Raw genomic sequence first — 19,936 nt, forward strand, 5'->3', positions numbered from 1 at the left:
TTTAGTATCATTGCTTCTAGTATAAGGACTTTTTTATAAGAGAACACATCAAATACACGTTTTATTACTTGAAACGTAGCCCCTCTCTGAAGTTCCGTCATGAATAGTTAGAATATAATTATATACTCTCTATTCTAGAATAGCCTAGAATAATCGACTGATTTAATCCTCGGCTTCTTGTAAAGCTCTTCCTTGAAAGTGCTGGTTTACATTGTAATGCAGGTAATGCCAAAGTAAAATAACAAAGGTGGTCGACTCATTCGATGGCCTTGTTGCGTCGCAACGAATCCTCATAAGATAAGATAAGATAAGATAAACTATTCATACTATCCACACTATCCACACTATTCATACTATTCACACAATTCATACTATTCACACTATTCACACTATTCACACAATTCACACTATTCAAACTATTCACACTATTCACACTATTCCCCAAAATTCATACTATTCACACTATTCACACTATTCACACTATTCACACTATTCACACAATCCATACTATTCACACAATTCATACTATTCACACTATTCACACTATTCACACTTTTCACACAATTAATACTATTCACACAATTCATACTATTCACACTATTCACACAATCCATACTATTCACAATATTCAAACTATTCACACTATTCAAACTATTCACACAATTCACACTATTCAAACTATTCACACTATTCACACAATTCACACAATTCACACTCTCCCCCTGTTTTAGGTACAACTGTTGACATTATCTTGAGGAACGGACAGATAAAGGAGGGTGACCAGGTTGTGCTGAGTGGTATTGAGGGAGCGTTTGCTACGACTGTACGTGCCGTTCTTACACCGCATCCTATGAAGGAGATGAGGGTTAAGAACAACTACATTCAGCACAAATGTGTCAAAGCTGCTCAGGTATGCACTTATAAGTCAAATGGGATTAAACCGATAAACAAGACAGCTGGCTAGCAAAGCGGCCATCTTTATTATCATCATCTTTTAATAATCAACCGTGTGGTATTTACTATTAAATTAAGCATCTGGTCACTATAGATTATTTTCTAAATTAACTTCTGGAATAACACCTGGGCCCTGGCTTCAAGTTCACTGAGGTTTTGGTGCTTTAAAAATTCAGGGGTTTGAAAATAATGTGCGTTTAATTGTACGATGTTGCACTATAGACATACGGACAAAGTCTTGCTAACATCATATTCTCTATCTTGATAAAGTGACAAATCTAAATCTCTCTAAAATGCTTGGTCGATTGCAAAATGGTAATAAGTTGTAAAGAAGTTCAGAATTCGAGCAACAAACCAGACTGCAAGTAGGTAGTATCCGAGAACATGGAAATAGTATGGGACTACCTAATTAGGTATTTAGTGTCAATGCACTACAGAAGTCGTCTCGTCCCCAGAACACCAGCTCATGTTTAATAAAACACCTGGTGCACTAATTCACACCATTTAGTCCTTTTTTTTTTGATGTCTGTAGTAATAGTTCTGTCGTGATTCTGGCTCAGGATTTATTCAAATATCTGATATATAATTCCGTCTCATTCGAAATTTACCTGCATTACTAGCATCTCCAACCTATTCTTGTCACAACCCAGTAAACAAAAGGATGGAGATAATGAAATTATTAGATAGATAGTAATTTATATAACGCGTGATTTGTTGCAGGGTATCAAGATATGTGCACGTGAAAATATGGATAAAACATTAGCTGGTATGCCGGTCTATGTTGCCAAGTATCCCGAGGAAACTGAAGTGAGTTTGTTAATAAATTATAAATTATAAATAAATTATAAATTATAAATTATAAATAAATTATAAATAATAAATTTTATTATTTTGTTTTTATGGCAATTGCATATTTAGATTTTATGATGTCATTAAAAACTAATTAATAGTTAATGTTATAAAAATAACTAATATTACCGATATTCAGAACTATATTCGGAATAGTCTTCCTCTAAATTTAAAGATTCTAATAACATTACACACAGGTTCTGATAGCGGATGCAAACAAGGCCCTAAAGGAGGAGCTGAAATCTATAAAACTTTCACCCGAGGGTGTATACGTACAGGCCTCTACACTGGGGTCACTAGAGGCCCTGTTACAGTTCTTAAAGGATAGCAAGATTAAGTACAGTGGGGTCAGTATAGGTGAGTGGAACTAGAATATAGCAAGAAGTAAGTCTTCGTTACAAGGAAGGAGTTTTGTAGTTTTTATAATTAATCAACGTTAAGGCCACAGGGGGGGGGGGGGTCCGAGGTCGAAAAAAAGTTTTTTGCCAATTGGCAGACCACGTACTATCTGACGCTTGCACACCACCCTTAGCCCCCCAGAACGCCTAGTTTGTCGTAAAATTGAGGTTAACTATTGCCTTTTTAATCAGTTAACCTCACAAATAACCAGTTCTTAACATTTTGTTGCTCTCGTCACAAGTTAAACTTATCAATGGGTATCAATTGGCCATCCAATGTGAACAGAACTATTATATGTCCTTTATTTGTTGGAAAATTGAGGTTAACATATTTTCTCAGAATCATGGTCTTTTGACTCTCCTGAACAATTTATTTACCACCTCAAAAACCTATCTTCTCCTAGAGCTTTTATCCATTTCACCTCAAATTTGGAACTTATGTTCCTGACATAAATTTAAAAGTTTGTTATGTAACGATTGTTGTAATTTTGCTCCTAACTCTTTTTATGAGGTTAACCATTTTAAATTTTGTAAATTTTGTAATTCTCACTCATGGTTAACCTCATATCTCAGCTTTGGAGCAAGATATCATAAATCGTAACATAACAAAAACTCAAAATACCTTTAAGAACATTGTTGGCAAGTTACAAGGTTCTAAGTCATAAACTAAAAAAGAAGATAGATTTTGAACACAATTGCATTTAAAGTTTTCATTTACAATAGAATTACAGGTAAACCTCAAAATTCAACGCGCGATATCTTCAAATAGGAAACTTTGTTTTCGGTAAGGACAAAAGCATTTGAAAATTTAGATCGAGCTCTACAACATATCTCAAAATCTCAAAATTGACCTCGGACCCCCCCCTGTGGCCTTAACTAGTAAAACGGCATTAATTAAAAGCAATTACCTAATTAAAAGCGATTACCTCGTTTGCTGAACCCCTGAACCCTCAGGTCCGGTCCACAAGAAAGATGTGATGAAGGCGAGTGTGATGTTGCAGCATGACAAGGAGTTTGCTTGTCTGCTTGCTTTTGATGTTAAAGTTGAGGGGGCTGCTCAGGAAACTGCTGACACTCTCGGAGTAAGTCATCAGGAGTTGTAATTGTGCTGCAAATATTTTAGGCATTTCGCTCATACCAAATTAAGTTTTGTTTCTACGTTTATCTTCTCATTAAGTCTATGAACTTTAATATTATAACAATAAACAGTTTATATAAACTTTATTTTCAGGTTCGTATCTTCACGGCCGACATCATATATCATCTGTTTGACCAGTTCATGGGTTACAAGGACGAACTTTTACAGAGAAGGAAAGAAGAAAACAAAAACAGCGCTGTGTTCCCCTGCCGGTAATATTTGCAGGCTGTTCAATGTGCGATGTGCAATGTGATTCATTTCAGTTTGGCTACTGAACTGTGTCGCTCTATTCCCGCGACAACAATATTTTCTTGGTTTTTCCTTTATGTAACAAAAAACACTATTTTCCAGGTTACGTATCTTGCCGACGTGTATATTCAACACTAGGGACCCTATCGTGATAGGAGTTACTGTTATTAATGGTGTTTTGAAGTTAGTATTTCCAAGAAAACTTTTAGATTTTATAAATGCAATCGCAAGTCACAATATAAACATTTAATAACAGAGCGCTGAACTGGATTAGATATCATTTAAATACATATTTTATTACCCGTTACCAAATCTAGCATCTCAGTTTTACCATTTCCAAGCTGACCAACTAAACTTCCCAGGGCCGGTACACCAATATGTGTTCCTAGCAAGGAGTTTGTTTACATCGGCGTGGTCACTAGTATAGAAATCAATAATAAGGTAATGTAAAGAGCAGCCCAACGATTACATTTTAATTTTTAGGAGATTATTCGGTAACAGCCTTTTTTTGTTTAATTTGTTGTTATATTGATTTTTGATAAACACAGGGTAGAAAATACTGTTTGATTTCATTTTGTTATTTAATTTTAGTTGACTTCCATTTGAATTATTAAACCTCCGTTAAAAAAACTGTGAACCAAGTACAACTTCAGTGTTATTATAAAATTATAATATGTACATGAATTAACCATTCTTCCTCTCACAGCAAATAGACAGTGCCAGTACTGGGTTGGATGTTTGTATAAAGATAGAAAACTTTGGTGGGGAAGCCCCCAAACTTTACGGTCGACATTTCGACGAGAATGATGTCCTTGTCAGCAAGGTTCGTTTATTTATTAAAACTAAAGTTTAAAACTTAGTGGCAGTTTTAATGCTTTACGAAGTACTTTTCTGTTTAAACAGTGAATAAAATAGGGAGAAAAAAAAAGGGGGAAAATACTTAGGGTCTAACTATTTACAATTTTCAGATTACTCGGGAGTCTATTGACGTTTTGAAAGAGTTCTTTAGGGACGACATGACGAAAGAAAATTGGAAGCTCATCGTCGAACTAAAGAAGTTATTTGAGATTATGTGATTTTTATTTTTGTTGAGGGTTGCTTTTTATTTAAGCGTTGTGTATCACACCACTCATAGTTTTTTGGTTTGGGCAATTATTTAAAAGAGCAATATTAGAAAATCTAATTTTCTAACAGCTGGACTGGTTTTGATAGTTCTAGGTTATTAGGTAAATTATTTGCAATTATAGGAATGGTTATTAATTTGCAACGTAAATTTGGCGAAATATTGCCGCGAGACGCAGAGATGCATAAGTTCAGGTGGTGCCTCAATTATGTTTTGGTATCCAAATTATCTATTATTTACTTTTAGATAATCTGAATTATCACCTGTACCTGGTCATCTATTAAAAGGATGTTTTGAGTTGTGTTTGTTAAAGTCACTATGTCTTGTCATGCAAAAATCAGTGTTGACCTGGCGTTTTTAGCCAATCCCTAAATTCAAATCGTTTCATTTGTTAATCTAAATTCAAACCACGATTACAGGATACCCCAGAATTTGCACAATAACCAGATTATGTTTTATAAGGGCGGCAAGTCCCGAAACAGGTGATTTGTTTCTGTATTTGACTAGTTAAGTCAGCGTAGTTGGACGTCTTGACAAGTCAATTTCGGCCCACCTTGTATGTCGCACGGCTTTGAAGTCAAACCCAGTCGCAAAATGTCACGACCGTACAAAAATAACTATAATTACTTTACTCAACTTTGCGATCAATTAGACAAGTGATCATAAACAAGTGTTAAATGCAGCTAAAATAACAAAGCTTGCAGACACTGTTGTTCATGGTAAGGCTGCATTTAGCTTGGTGTTTGTTTGCTATTAACAGTAATTAGTCTGCTGTCTGTGTTATTTGCTGCCGTGCTAATAATCGATTAATTGGGATAGGAAACTGTTCGTGAAATAGGAATTTATTGAAACTTGAAGAACTTAGCTGAGTGTAACTGTAACGACATGCCACAATCAACAAATTTAAAGTTTCAAAACTAGATGTTTGTTTGGGGACCAGCTTTTGGTACACTGGTTAATGTTTACTATAATATTGAAATGATGATACTATTAGACCCGTAGTATAACCTGTATAATGATAGATTACTGTATAATAACCGTATAATTAGTGACAGGTAATTATATAAATATTACTAATTATATGCTCGCTAACATCCCAAGTACCGTCTAGCTCTCTCCCACATCTCCATTCACATGATGATCCGATATTGGTTCCTAGCAGCTCTAGCTGTACTGAGTGTCAACTGTGACTCTTGTGATAATCTTGGCTCTTATCTTTCTAATCTGTATCAGGTAATTATCAGCTACGAGGAGAAAAATAAATGCGGCTTGCAGAATAAAACGGAATACGTGTGTATAACAAAGACCAAAAAACAATTTTTGTGAGAGTTAGTACTAAGACTTAAAATGTTAGCCAGATTATCAATTTCAATTTAAACTTTAAATTTAAAGGTGCTACCAGAAGATGAAGTGATAAGTCGCACACTGGACTCCCACCCCGCATCCAGCAGACCGGACTCAAACCTCAACATTTGTAGTCCTGACGACTCTTGTTGTTCTCCCGACTCTGAACAGGTAAGCTGTGACGTCATCAGGTACTGTGACGTCATCATCTGAGATTGTGACGTCATCATCTGAGGTTGTGATGTCATCTTGCAGTTTACATGACGCCAACGCGACTATCGGTAATACAGTTCTTGTTACGACTATTTCACTTCAGATCATGACAGATGTCAGTACTGAAATATTCCAAACATTCTCCATCTCAATGGGAATGCAGCAAATAGAGGACGAGATAAGAGATCTCAGGGATCAAGTCATCAGTAAGACATTCTTCTCATTTCTTTAAACATTGTAGTCGCATGGTTGAGCAGGCTGCGAAATTGTATATTGTACATGCAATGTCATTTTGATGTGAAGGAAGGTCTCGAGATTACGAAGTTCCAAAAAACTCCTAATACTAAGGGTGAGACAACCGATCGTCCTTCACAATTGCATTTAGTCCAATAAATCGCAAAGAAGGAATTGTAAAAATGTGGCCTTTATAACCACTGGTACTCAGGAGAAGTGCGAGAAGTAAGTGTGGCTGCGGACGGAGTGGTTGCTGGAGAGTCAGCTAGGGAGTATGTAACAAAGCAGGATGTTCAGGTGGACACAGTGGCCAGACACCGTCTGGTGCACCTCATCAACACCGTATACGGTACCACCTGGAGTTGTAAGTGATTAGTTTGCTCTTTATTTGAACTTGCTTCCTTCTTTTATCGTTCTAACACAGAAAATTATTATTTGAGACTGTGCAATTCAGTAAATGTAATTTTAAACAGGATTTCCTGTTTTGATCGTCTATATTAATATAAACTACAAATGTTTGGATACATGATAGCATTTAAAATGGCGACGTGTTGAAAATAGCAACAATATTCTGCAGCGTTCTGTCTGGACCCGCTACCAGGAACCAGGACATTGTTAGCAGAGAGAACCACTGCCGTTCTCAACCAGTACAAGAAGATTATTGACGGTGTGTTTTTTAATACTTGTTAGCATCATTGACGCTATTCAGATCTTCCATTTCCGAATTTTTGTCCAAATTTTTTGTCCGAATTCTTGAAAAAATTGATCAATTAATAACGAGATTCTTCGGGGTCTCAATGATCACTCGAACGTTTAGTTACTAGACAAAAGTACGTCTTACACCTAACAATATATATCCAGGTCTATTAGACGGTATCAACAAGATACCAGCTCTGAAAGTACTCACTATCACCGAGCTCTCTGACAGCTGCTCAGCTGCCCTCACCAAATCATCTCTGTTCGAAGGTTTCATTTTTAGATATTACCAATGTTAACGACAATTAACTACGCTTAATGTGTATTCCCTTTCACACCAAATCACAAATACCATGTCAGAATGCTCTCTGAGTTATGACATTCTTGTTCAAGTCATCAAAAATCATTTTAAACTCGATGTCCGCAGGAATGGGGTGTAAGAAATGTAAAGATACCACATCCTCCGTCAAGACATGTTTCAACACCTGTATCAACGTAGCTAGAGGGTGTCTCCGACCACTGCTTTGCCATACCGCTGATTGGGATACCTGGGCCGTTCAACAGGTCAGCTTTTACTTTGTGTAGGGTAAAACAGGAGGGGGGGGTCATGAGTATTTTTGACCCCTCCCTCTAATTGGTACTGAGCACATTAACCGATCAGATTTCAGCATGAGCGTCCAATCAAATTCATGAATCACCGTCACCTGCCTAAACAATTGATATATGCGGCACACCTCCCAACAAGTATCCAAGTTTTATTATATACGTCTCCCATATGTTATTGTACCCGGTAAGGCTGCCCGGTTAGATTGTTTATCAAAAAGCGACTAGACGCAGGGTGTTGGTTCCTGGGAGCCCGAGAACCAACATCTGACTAAAGATGTGATGGTTCATCGATAAAGGAAAGGGGAGTTAAAAAGTACAATCTACAGCGCTGTTGTTTTTTGCAAACCTTTACCGCCAATATGCTATTTTACTTTTGTTCAATCAAGTCACGTGTTTGAAGTTATTTGTCAATAAGCCAACTCGTTATTGGTTAACTTCAATCTCTTCACACCATTATATAAGTTTAATATTATACTGGACCATTGTTTATGATTGAAAATATAACTATGTTTTAAAGAACTTCAGCTAAATTGTTAATCACAATGTCAATTGTAATGAGAAGGTTATTAAACAAAATAGGCGACACAGATCCGAAGGACTGTATTGTCATTATTCCTCCTCAATGACATTTCAAATCTTTTAAGCCTTTTATAAACTTTTATACCATTTCATCAGCTCCTTTGAATGGGAATAGTTTGGGTGTTTAACAATAAAATCTCCTTAATATAAATTATAGATAATTTTACTTTTAGTCCATTATTCTTTCAGTCGCAATTTCGTGTTGGTAGATCCAGAAGTTTTTCAAGATGAAAGTTTTGCTATTAGTCCTGGTTGCATCAGCAGTGCTATATGAACAGTCTGCAGGGAACCCCGTCAAGAGGTCAGAGGAAGACAGCAGCGAGATAATCCTTACTGGGGAGCGTGCCGAGGAAGTCCGCGTTCACAAACGGTTCTGCTCCTGCGGATGCAATTTGAATTTCTGCGCACACAAGGATAAATATTTGTCGGGGTACTGTCGCGGGTGCAGCTGCAAGGGATATGAATACAAGTTTAAAACTCTTGCGGAGGCACAGGCTACATTCTGCGGTTGCACATGCAGCAGGAAGTGTGGAGGTATCACATATGAGCCCAACTCTAAGATGTTCACCTTGAGGATGGGGACAACTCTTAAACCTAGTCCTAGCGGTGAGGTCAGTTACCTTCCCTGTGATAAGGAAGAAGACAAAGAGGAAGACAAAGAGGAAGACAAAGAGGAAGACGGAGATAAGAAGAAGAAAGATAAGAAAGACAAGAAGGATAAGAAAAAGAAAGATAAGAAAGATAACAAGAGGAAAGACAAAAAGAAGAAAAAGGGTTCACTTTAAAAAGTGATCATTGAAAAATTGAGGTCAAAAATATTAGAGATATAGTTTAATTTGAAAGATTGTGCAATTTTTAAAAGCATTACATTTTAGCGTTTAATTTGTATCATCATGGATGCAATTGCATCCCTTCCAGATTTATGTACAAGGTAGGCTCATAATGATCATGAGTATTTTTGACTCCCCCCCCCCCCCTTATTGGTACTGAACACATTAACCAATCAGATTTCAGCAGTGAGCAGCGTCCAATCAAATTCATAAATACATTAGAACTAGACAGAAACAAAGTGTGAAGGGCCTGAACGGAACCCCTCGGTTTCAGTTCCTTGTTTAACACTGCCGTACAGCAAGGACATCCACCGTTAATCAAACAATTAAATTCTAGCTGTTGATAATAATGCCAAATTTCTACTAAGCCCTTGGTAAATTGTTGATTAAACAGGCAAACAGGTCCTCTTCAATTCGTTATAACTATTATATCGGTTTAATATTTAAAAACTTCAGAGTCATTGTTAATGATAGCCTGAGGTCGATTTTGAGATTTTGAGATATGTTGTAGAGCTCGATCTAAATTTTCAAATGCTTTTGTCCTTACCGAAAACAAAGTTTCCTATTTGAAGATATCGCGCGTTGAATTTTTAGGTTTACCTGTAATTCTATTGTAAATGAAAACTTTAAATGAAATTGTGTTCAAAATCTATCTTCTTTTTCAGTTTATGATTTAGAACCTTGGAACTTGGCAACAATGTTCTTCAAGGTATTTTGAGTTTTTGTTATGTAACGATTTATGATATCTTGCTCCAAAGCTGAGATATGAGGTTAACCATGAGTGCGGGTTACAAAATTTAAAATGGTTAACCTCATAAAAAGAGTTAAGAGCAAAATTACAACAATCTTTACATAACAAACTTTTAAATTTATGTCAGGAACATAAGTTCCAAATTTGAGGTGAAAAGGATAAAAGCTCTAGGAGAAGATAGGTTTTTGAGGTGGTAAATAAATTGTTCAGGAGAGTCATAAGACTGATTCTGAGAAAATATGTTAACCTCAATTTTCCAACAAATAAAGGACATATAATAGTTCTGTTCACATTGGATGGCCAATTGATACCCATTGATAAGTTTAACTTGTGATGAGAGCAACAAAATGTTAAGAACTGGTTATTTGTGAGGTTAACTGATTAAAAAGGCAATAGTTAACCTCAATTTTACAACAAACTAGGCGCTCTGGGGGGCTAAGGGTGGTGTGCAAGCGTCAGATAGTACGTGGTCTGCCAACTGGCAAAAAACGTTTTTTCGACCTCGGACCCCCCCCTGTGGCCTTCATGATTGAAAAGAAAACAAAGCGAGCTTCTGCTTTGGTCGATGTTATTGTACCCGGTAAGGCTGCCCGGTTAGATTGTTTACCAAAAAGCGACGCAGGGTGTTGGTTCCTGGGAGCCCGAGAACCAACATTTGACTAAAGATGTGATATATATATATATAAGTCTATACTCTATATAAGTCACACCTGCCCAAGCTAGAGAGCCATGGCAGGGTCAGCAAGCAAGGCTCGGACCAAAACAAACTGAGCCGACTGGGTATAGAAAATATCAATATGGAAACAATAGTAACAATAATAGAAGAATATAATAATTTATTAAGGAGGGACAAACCGGGGCCCCTCCCCGGGGCCGAAGAGAAAGGTGATCCTGAGTGTTGGATGTTCTTCTCTTCTTCTTTATTGAGGGTGGACGTGGGTATCCGGTCTTGTTTGCTATAGGGGGTTCTGTTTTTATGAACGTACAGTCCTGTGTATTGAGGGGGTTAATGGCGTACATCAATTGTGCAATTGAATGATAGTCAATAGATATTAGCGACAAAGATGTGATGGTTCATCGATAAAGGAAAGGGGAGTTAAAAAGTATAATTTACAGCGCTGTTGTTTTTTCAAACCTTTACCGCCAATATGCTATTTTACTTTTGTTCAACCAAGTCACTTGTTCAGTTATTTGTCAATAAGCCAACTCGTTATTGGTTAACTTTAATCTCTTCACACCATTATATAAGTTTAATATTATACTGGACCATTGTTTATGATTGAAAATAGAACTATGTTTTAAGGAACTTCTGATCTCGCGGAAAGCCAGCTAAATTGTTAATGACAATGTCAATTGTAATGAGAACGCTGGCCAGTTCATTAAACAAAATAGGCGACACAGATCCGAAGGACTGTATTGTCATTATTCCTTCTCAATGAAATTTTAAATCTTTTGAACCTTTTATAAATATTTATACCCTTTCGGCAGCTCCTTTGAATGGGAATAGTGTGGGTGTTTGACAATAAAATCTTCTCAATATAAATTATAGATAATTTTACTTTTAGTCCATTATTCTTTCATTCGCAATTTCGTGTTGGTAGACCCAGAAGTTTTTCAAGATGAAAATTTTGCTATTAGTCCTGGTTGTATCAGCAGTGCTATATGAACAGTCTGCAGGGAACCAAGTCAAGAGGTCAGAGGAAGACAGCAGCGAGATAATCCTTACTGGGGAGCGTGCCGAGGAAGTCCGCGTTCACAAACGGGACTGCGCCTGCGCGGGATGCAATTTCTGCGCACACAAGGATACATATTTGGTAAATTACTGTCGCGGTTGCAGCTGCAGGGGAGATGAATTCAGGTTTAAAACTCTTGCGGAGGCACAGGCTGAATTCTGCTATTTTAAGTGCTACAGGGGGTGTGGAGGTATCACATATGAGCCGAGCTCTAACACGTACACCTTGAGGATGGGGACAACTCTTAAACCTAGTCCTAGAGGTGAAATCAGTTACCTTCCCTGTGATAAGGAAGAAGACAAAGAGGAAGACAAAGAGGAAGACAAAGAGGAAGGCAAAGAGGAAGACAGAGATAAGAAGAAGAAAGATAAGAAAGACAAGAAGGATAAGAAAAAGAAAGATAAGAAAAATAAGAAGAGGAAAGACAAAAAGAAGAAAAAGGGTTCTCTTTAAAAAGTGGTCATTGAAAAATTGAGGTCAAAAATATTAGACACCTAGTTTAATTCGAAAGATTGTACAATTTTTAAAAGCATTAAATTTTAGCGTTTAATTTGTATCATCATGGATGCAATTGCATCCCTTCCAGATTTATGTACAAGGTAGGCTCATAATGATCAGGGTGGCATTAAAAGTGGTTTAAAGTATAAAAAATGTTACCACCTGCCTAAACAATTGATATGCAGCACCCAATCCAACAGTCCTCTGTTGATAATATTATGCCAAATTTCTACAGTCATTACTCATTATTTATGCCCTTGGTGAATTACTGAGTAATGACTGTAGTTAGTTAATTGATGATGGCATGAAACCAAATTGAGGTACTGGAAGTCAAAATCCCGAAGGAAATTGAAAATCATATTGTCAAAATTCTGCCCCATTTTCAAATATAAAATTTTCTGAACACAAATTTGACAGATTGGATGGATTTTTTGATCAGGAAACGAATTAGTCAGTTAATTGATGATGGTATAAAACCAAATTGAGGTACTGGAAGTCAAAATCCCGAAGAAAATTGAAAATCATATTGTCCCATTCTTTGTCCCATTTTCAGTTTTTGAAGATGAAATTTCCAGGACCGAAATATTACAGTACTAGTGTAATCGGCCTACGGCCGGGATTTCACTGCCGCAGTTAAAAAGGGTAGGAGTAATTACCCGCTGAGTCAAAACCCGCATTAGGTGACCCAATAGTTTCTTAAACAATAATCTCATAATCAGTTATTTCTTGTGGATAATTAAATCATTATTAGCCATGAGGCACCGCATTCCATGATCATAAGGTCTGAACACCGAGTATTACACCTCATCACTCCCGTCCTGAACCGCTTTCTATTTTTATTTAAATCGTTATAGAAATTAACCCTTGTTAACTCCGCACCACACCCGCATATTATATTTGAAAACACGCATAACATTGTCGTATGAACTCTCTCTCTCTCTCTCTCTCTGCAGTCCAAACAGACCCCAAACACTAACAGTCCTCCCTCCCCTAATAAGCTTAAGGTATAACATTACAGCAAATCTTCCGGGCTAATCCAATTATGACGCTACTTAAATGCAGCAGATAACATATTACACAGTAATGAGAGAGAGCGAGAGTGAGAGAGAGAGCAGGCCCCGTAACTCTTGCCGTTCTGCTCAAGCAACTTTATGTAACATTTCTGGTACAAAACCATCAATAAAACCACTTACCACCGGCCGATTTAAAAACAAATTTCCTATGGGCTTCATCAGAGTTTTGTCGGCACTTTACCGAAAAAACCAGTCCCGTAACTCTTACCGTTTTTTTTTTGTATAACTGTTCGGAAATTACACACAGACAGACAGACAGACACACAGACACACACACATTCTGGTGTTATTAAGTTGATTACCTGAATTTCTCACCCAAAACCAATTAGTCAGTCAACTATAGATGCCAAATGATGCGATTAAGGTGCTGGAAGTTTTATTTTGATTGGAGGAAGCTCACTGCTGAAATGTTAACAAAACGAAAATTCATAGTTTGTCTCCAATGTCCGAACTTAATATGTTAAAAAACAGTGTTTGGGTAGTAGTACCCAACCACCAGGGACAAAAGGAAATCGCGGCATGTACGGAATCGCGATTTTTCCCATTATTTGCGACAAATTTTATGTATAGTTTAATGTATAGTCTGTTAAAATTCGCGGTATCGCGATTTTTTGCCAAAATAATCGCGAAATCCTTTTGTCCCTGCCAACCACTGTTGTTATTATGGAACATGGTGTTGGTGCAGTAGTCGCTGCTAGTTACTCATCAATATGTCACGTGACAGTTAAAGCTGTTAATTTACTGATATATTACAGGAATCCAACAAATTTATTGCATTTTCTCCAGGACGAACTAGTATCAGAGCTAAGAGGGCTGGCCTCAAAGCGGGGAGCTTTCCTGGACGCCCTTATTGAGCGGTTCACACTGGAGTACACTACAGCAGGTATGTTGCAGTTTTAGAGAATGTAACTTGATACTCATGCCTGGTGAATACATCGCCTTGGTTCTTGGAGTAAACATTGGCTAAGAGTTCTATTATCAACACTAAGCGCAAAAGTTTGATGTTCAGCGGCTGGTACCGTCAAGTGGCTAGTTCTTGGATTAACTGGCCAGGAGTTCCTCTATTAAATGCAATTCATTATGTTACGTAGATTCTAAATAGTTAAATGGTGGATATGCTTCTTAAGGATTTTTTCATGGAGCTATAATTTGAATTCATGTGATCGTTCATAATCCTCCTACAGTAAGAGACACAGAGTGGAATGTGGCGGCGTGTAGTATAGATCTGAACAACAAGAACACTGAGAAACTTCAGCAGTTCAAAACCGTAAGTTTGCAATACGTCTCGTCCTTCAGCTTCATATAATGGTCCTTTTACATTTAAGTACTCAGAAAATAATTGGGAAGATGAATTTAATCTATTCTGATTCATTCTAATAGTATCAGTTGATTTCATTTTCTGGATAAAATGTTAAATTTCTGTAACCTCCCAGAAGGACGTGTCTCTGCCGGTTCTGACTGCTGAAATACACACAAAACAGTTTGGAGGAAGATTACTAGCGCTACCTGATAGTGTGTGTAGTATCAGTAGCACCGTTAGCGATATTCAATACGGTTAGTTCGTAATACTTAAATAGGTTACTCATACTGTACGTTACATTTTGTAATCGCAACTTGGGCGTGTTTGATTTTGGCTTCAGAATATTAAGAATATAAACGCAAATTAGCCCTCACGAATAAACATAATATGATTTAGAACCCTTCTGGGTCCATACTCTAATCCTGTGCCCTCAGAGGAGGACGGCGCGTGCTGGAACGGCGAGCAAGTTCTCCCCTACATTCACCCCACCCCTCAATTTACACTCGAGGACCAGAAGTGTAACCCTGAAGTGGTCCCAGTACAGCTACAGTGCGACACCATGAGCATGACATGTAGTGCTTACGATCTCTTCTCTACTTCTCCACCTAAAGGTATCATTTTTAGGATTCTTAGCATTCTTAGGATTCTTAGGACTCTTAGAATTCCCAGGAACAAGGACCTGCCTTTAGCTGTCTTAAATATTTGTTACCGGCTGGGTCTGTATAGAATATAGTGTGAATTTTGAATGTAATCGCTAATAATTTTCAGCAACGGAAGGAGCTATTGTGGATCCAATAAAACCTAACGGATGTGGGGTATTGCAGTTGGCGTCCGTCATTTCTAGCGTCATCACCGTTATATGGGTCATTTATTAAGCGTGTTTTTGTCATACGTTGTATGACCCGCCGCGTACGAGTGCGCGGCTCCCCCTGTATCGTTGAAACTCCACTATAGTGAAGCGACAGTGGGGGTCACCACGTGATACAAGCGTGTTTTGGGTGAACGATATGTCTTGTTAGGGTTATCATAATATATCAAGGCGAAACTTTATGAAGATGTATTCTTGATCATCATTCATATTTGGAAGGAAATGTTATGCAAAAAACTGAGAACTAATAAAAGTAAAATTCACAAACATTATAATTATGTATAGTGTCAGTGACAGTATCTGTCATTTAAATTGGATTTCTGGAGACAAGCGATCTGTTGTTAATGATTTGTAATCGGTTTTTTTGACATGTTCCCTTTTTGATTTTACTAATTTTATTGAGTGTTGACGCAATTCTTTTGAACAACTTAATGTATTTTTCTTGTGATTGGTGATGTTCATAGTTGATGGTTATGATTGTGAAAGTTTGACCGACAGTTGAATAAGGGGTCGTTCACATATTACGTAATCAGCCGAGGGGGGGTTTCAAATGCTTACGGTTGATAACCTTGCTTACGTAATATAGGGGACGGGGGGGGGGGGGGGGGGGGAAGGGGGTTCGGTCTTGATTACGGAGGGGGGGGGGGGTAAAAATTGCCAAAATATTGATTACGTAATATGTGAACGACCCCTAATAGGTTTATAGAATTGTTTACGTTACACATTTTTATTTTCAAATTTTTAAATTGCTTTGATCGAATCTTTTGTGTTCTGACTCTGGCTTATAACAAATATTCCAATCGTTTAACTTTATATCATCTATAAATATAATTAACCAACTAATTTTCATTTAATTTGTTTACTGTACTGGTAGGTCGAGAAATTCTGTCCGATCTATCGCTATCCACGGACTGGCCATGGCCATGACACATGAGTCCAGTTTCGATTCAGGTACGGTAAGTTATTGTATTTGGAAATCAGAAATGTTCGCTGACGCTGCACTGCAAATTTCCTAAATTCCTTTTTGCCCGTACGCAGCGCGCGTGGACCGTCGGCTTTGCGTACTACACAAAAGCTATAATAGATAAATTAAGGGCATACTATGTGTACATTTTGCGCGTGCGTGCAGAAAATTATTATGCCTTGCTCTTCAGTCTTCATTTTGGTTGACGATGTCAACCAAAATGAAGCAACGATCGACGATGCGACGAAGCAAAAATGCTAGTTCGCGTCGAAGTGGCAAAGTACTCCAACTACTACTACTACTACTATGTCGGAGCTAAGTCCGATCTACGCCAGAAAACCCCCTCCATATATCCCTGTCCCGCATCAGGGTTCGCAGTTCCTCTTTAGAGTTTGTCCCAACTTCCTTCAGTAACATAGACAAGTAGCTTTGTCTTGGTCGGCCTTGCTGTGCTCTACCGTGCGTAGGTTCCCATAAGACTAAATCACTGGCAAGTAGCTCAGGATGTCGGATGCAGTGTCCCGCCATTTTTAATCTCCTGCTTCGTAACTTGTTTGACAGCCTTGGGAGGCTACCATACAAAGTTATATTGCTGACCTTGCCCTTCCATGAGATACCCAGCACCATACGCAACATCTTTGTGTATGTCCCGTCCAAACTTTTCTCTTGAGCCTTTGTCAGTGTCCAGGTTTCTGATCCGTAGAGCAGTACTGATTCACAAGCCGCTATGAACAATCTAATCTTTAGGCTCTTTGAGAGTTTGGATTTCCAGATATCCTTCAGTCTATGTAGGGCACCCCACGCTTTTCCCTTTCTAACCCTTATCTCCCTATCTGTGCTCTCAATCCAGGAGCCTAAGTAGATGAAATCATCTACATTTTCTATGGCTTCCCCGGATCGACTTTGTAGGTCGCTAGATCGATCCTCCATATTCAGTGTCATGACCTTGGTCTTGCCTTCGTTTATGTGTAGTCCCACGCTTGCTGCCGCCGATTCTACTCTGAGCAGGAACTCGTTAGCCTTGTCCATGTCCTCAGATATAAGTGCTATATCATCTGCAAAGTCCACATCGGTGATGATCTTGGGCCCCACTCTTCTGCTTTTTCTACGTTCGAGGGTGAGTCCAAGTCGCTCCGCATCATCGCCTATGGCTTGCCTCATACAGTAGTCGATGACTATTGCAAAGAGGTAAGGTGCTAAGGTATCACCCTGTAACACACCTGCAAGTATCTCGAACAATTCAGTTTCTCCGTCTGGAGTTAGGACTTTGGCCATTGTCTTCTCGTACATGAGCCGTATAAGCTGCACGATTTTGACTGGAATGCCGTAAGCTTCTAGAATCTTTAGCATTTTCCCACGATGTACACTGTCGAAAGCCTTCTTAAAGTCTATAAATGTCAGAACAGCTGGCAGTTTCCGACTCTTGACACCCTCTATAAGACGTCTCAGTACCAATATCTGTTGAGTTGTTGACCTTCCTGGTCTGAATCCATTCTGGTTTCTACGCAGAATTGTCTCGATTTCTGGCTTCAACCGGTTTAGAACCATCTTGTTTAGAGACTTGGCAACTAGGGATGACAAGCTTATTCCCCGATAGTTCATTGGTTCGCTAAGGTCGCCCTTCTTTGGAATTGGTATGATGTTGGCAGTACTCCAAGTCTTCATCATGTAACGTAGCACGATCCATTGGAATTGGCGTGCGCCAAATAAGGCCGCTACGCGTTAACTGGGGACTTCACCTAACCATGTGCTTTCGCGCCACTGGGGGCGCGCTTGTTTCACAAGTAAGAAAAAGCCGCCGAGAGGCGGGCGCGCGCTACTGCAAGGGTTCTGGATAGAGCAATCTGGGGACCCCAATGCGACCAAGCTATAATGTTCTTATGAACATATGAAATAAAACATAAACGATAAGAGATTAAAATAAACGAATAGAGATTTTGCAGAATGACAGGCGCGCTGAGCGCCACCTTGTTGACCATTGTTAATGATCTGGCCCGGCGCGCGCTACTTCGTAGCACTTGCCGTCGGGCCATTTCGAGAAGAAAGCGGCGCGCGCTACTTCGAAGAAATTTAGACGAGTAACATCCGTCAAGCCACCTTGCTCTAACCAGAGCCCTCTCGCTTGCAGTAGCGCGCGGCCGCCGGTCTACTTGTGAAACAAGCGCGTCACGCAGTACGCGTAGGCACATGGCTATGTGAAAGCGCCACCTAGTAACGTAAAAACGCCTTTTAAAAACGTAAATGTGAGTTTAGCTTTTGTCGAGGTGCCCCAAAAGTAATCTTAAATGATCCCCGTTTAATTTTGGTCGCAAAATGCTTGGAAGATTTTGCTGCTTCGACGCGCCGCGCAAATTATCGAAGTAAGATCATTGCTATGTTATTAGAGAAACAAATTTTAGAGAAACAAATTTGAATTTTGATCTTTATTACAGATTAAACATATCATATATAACCATAAAAGCCGCGCGTCGGCTGATTGCTTCAACTTGGATTGGTAGTAATTTCAGTTTACAGAAGCTGAAGGACGGCAGCTCAAAAGCCCCAGTGAACCATCGGAAAGATTAAGGACTCGAGTGCCAATAGTGGCTTTTTCGAACCCATTTTCGCCGATTTGCTGTGGCCCAGATGAGCCGCGCCCTGCTGCTTAACGGCACATGGTGGTTTTTGTTTAAATACTTATTTAAATTTAAGCGATAATTCATTTGGTGGTTTACAGTTTTTGAATCATGTTCATCATTTATTTTTCGTTCAATTATCACGTTTTTACAATTCAGTCATACCATGCATAGTCAACATTGTTGAGGCAACCAGCTTCCGCAGTTCAATAATTGGAGACCGAAAAATATAAATTGATCGAAATTTACAATTCATCGTTATCAAATATAGTCAATAATATTCTTGATTCCATTTAGTACATAATAAGTTGGTTTTATTCTCTTGCAACACTACTGCACAACAAAAACTGCGCCTGTCCACCAGCAACAGCGCAGTCATAGGTGTGCAGCCAAAGCTAGGCCACACACCCATGGCCGCGCCGGTTAAACAACTCTATATTCAATCGTTATATTAGGAAATTTTAGTTAATTCTTTGATCACTCTTCAGTGCCGGTGGGCAGGCGCCCCGCATAGTTGGCTTTCCAAATTTACAGTCTCAAGAAAGCCGATACGGTAATCGAGTCCCGGAGCAGAACACACATTTAAAAAATTGAAAAATTAAAATTAAAATTAAAATAACAAATTAGAAATTAAAAATTAAAAATTACATGACTACGAGAGTCCAGACAGGCGACAAACACACAAACCGGACGAAGAGAGGACCCACTGCTGAATTCGACATATAATGAATTGTTGAAAACATAATGATTCCTACACTAATATGATCTTGAGGCATGCCCTGCATGTACTGTGCGAGTACATTGTAAATAATATCTGATAAGATGGGCCAAAAATAGCGGCACAGCGCGCAAAATGCGCGGCGTGACCGCCGAAATTTTATACTTTAGACATTAACATTTCAATCGGCTTTAGCGCTCAGC

General features: G+C 38.6%; 1 protein-coding gene across 2 annotated transcripts in view; it reads left to right on the forward strand.

Annotated features, from left to right (window-relative positions):
- LOC134818829 (eukaryotic translation initiation factor 5B-like) overlaps positions 1 to 5,084 on the forward strand; it is a 114,200-nt gene extending 109,116 nt beyond the window's left edge. For both annotated transcript variants that reach the window (XM_063828509.1, XM_063828510.1), the window contains exons 19-27: positions 732 to 910; positions 1,675 to 1,761; positions 2,001 to 2,160; positions 3,156 to 3,283; positions 3,433 to 3,551; positions 3,691 to 3,771; positions 3,951 to 4,029; positions 4,295 to 4,411; positions 4,557 to 5,084. In XM_063828509.1, coding sequence (XP_063684579.1) covers positions 732 to 910; positions 1,675 to 1,761; positions 2,001 to 2,160; positions 3,156 to 3,283; positions 3,433 to 3,551; positions 3,691 to 3,771; positions 3,951 to 4,029; positions 4,295 to 4,411; positions 4,557 to 4,664 — 1,058 coding nt within the window. In that variant the 3' untranslated portion in view covers positions 4,665 to 5,084. The remainder of the gene's footprint in view (positions 1 to 731; positions 911 to 1,674; positions 1,762 to 2,000; positions 2,161 to 3,155; positions 3,284 to 3,432; positions 3,552 to 3,690; positions 3,772 to 3,950; positions 4,030 to 4,294; positions 4,412 to 4,556) is intronic.
- Positions 5,085 to 19,936: the final 14,852 nt, after the last annotated feature.

Source organism: Bolinopsis microptera, chromosome 7 (genome assembly GCF_026151205.1).
Source record: "Bolinopsis microptera isolate Bmic1 chromosome 7, MBARI_Bmic_1.0, whole genome shotgun sequence".
In the NCBI taxonomy this organism is placed as follows: Eukaryota; Metazoa; Ctenophora; class Tentaculata; order Lobata; family Bolinopsidae; genus Bolinopsis; species Bolinopsis microptera.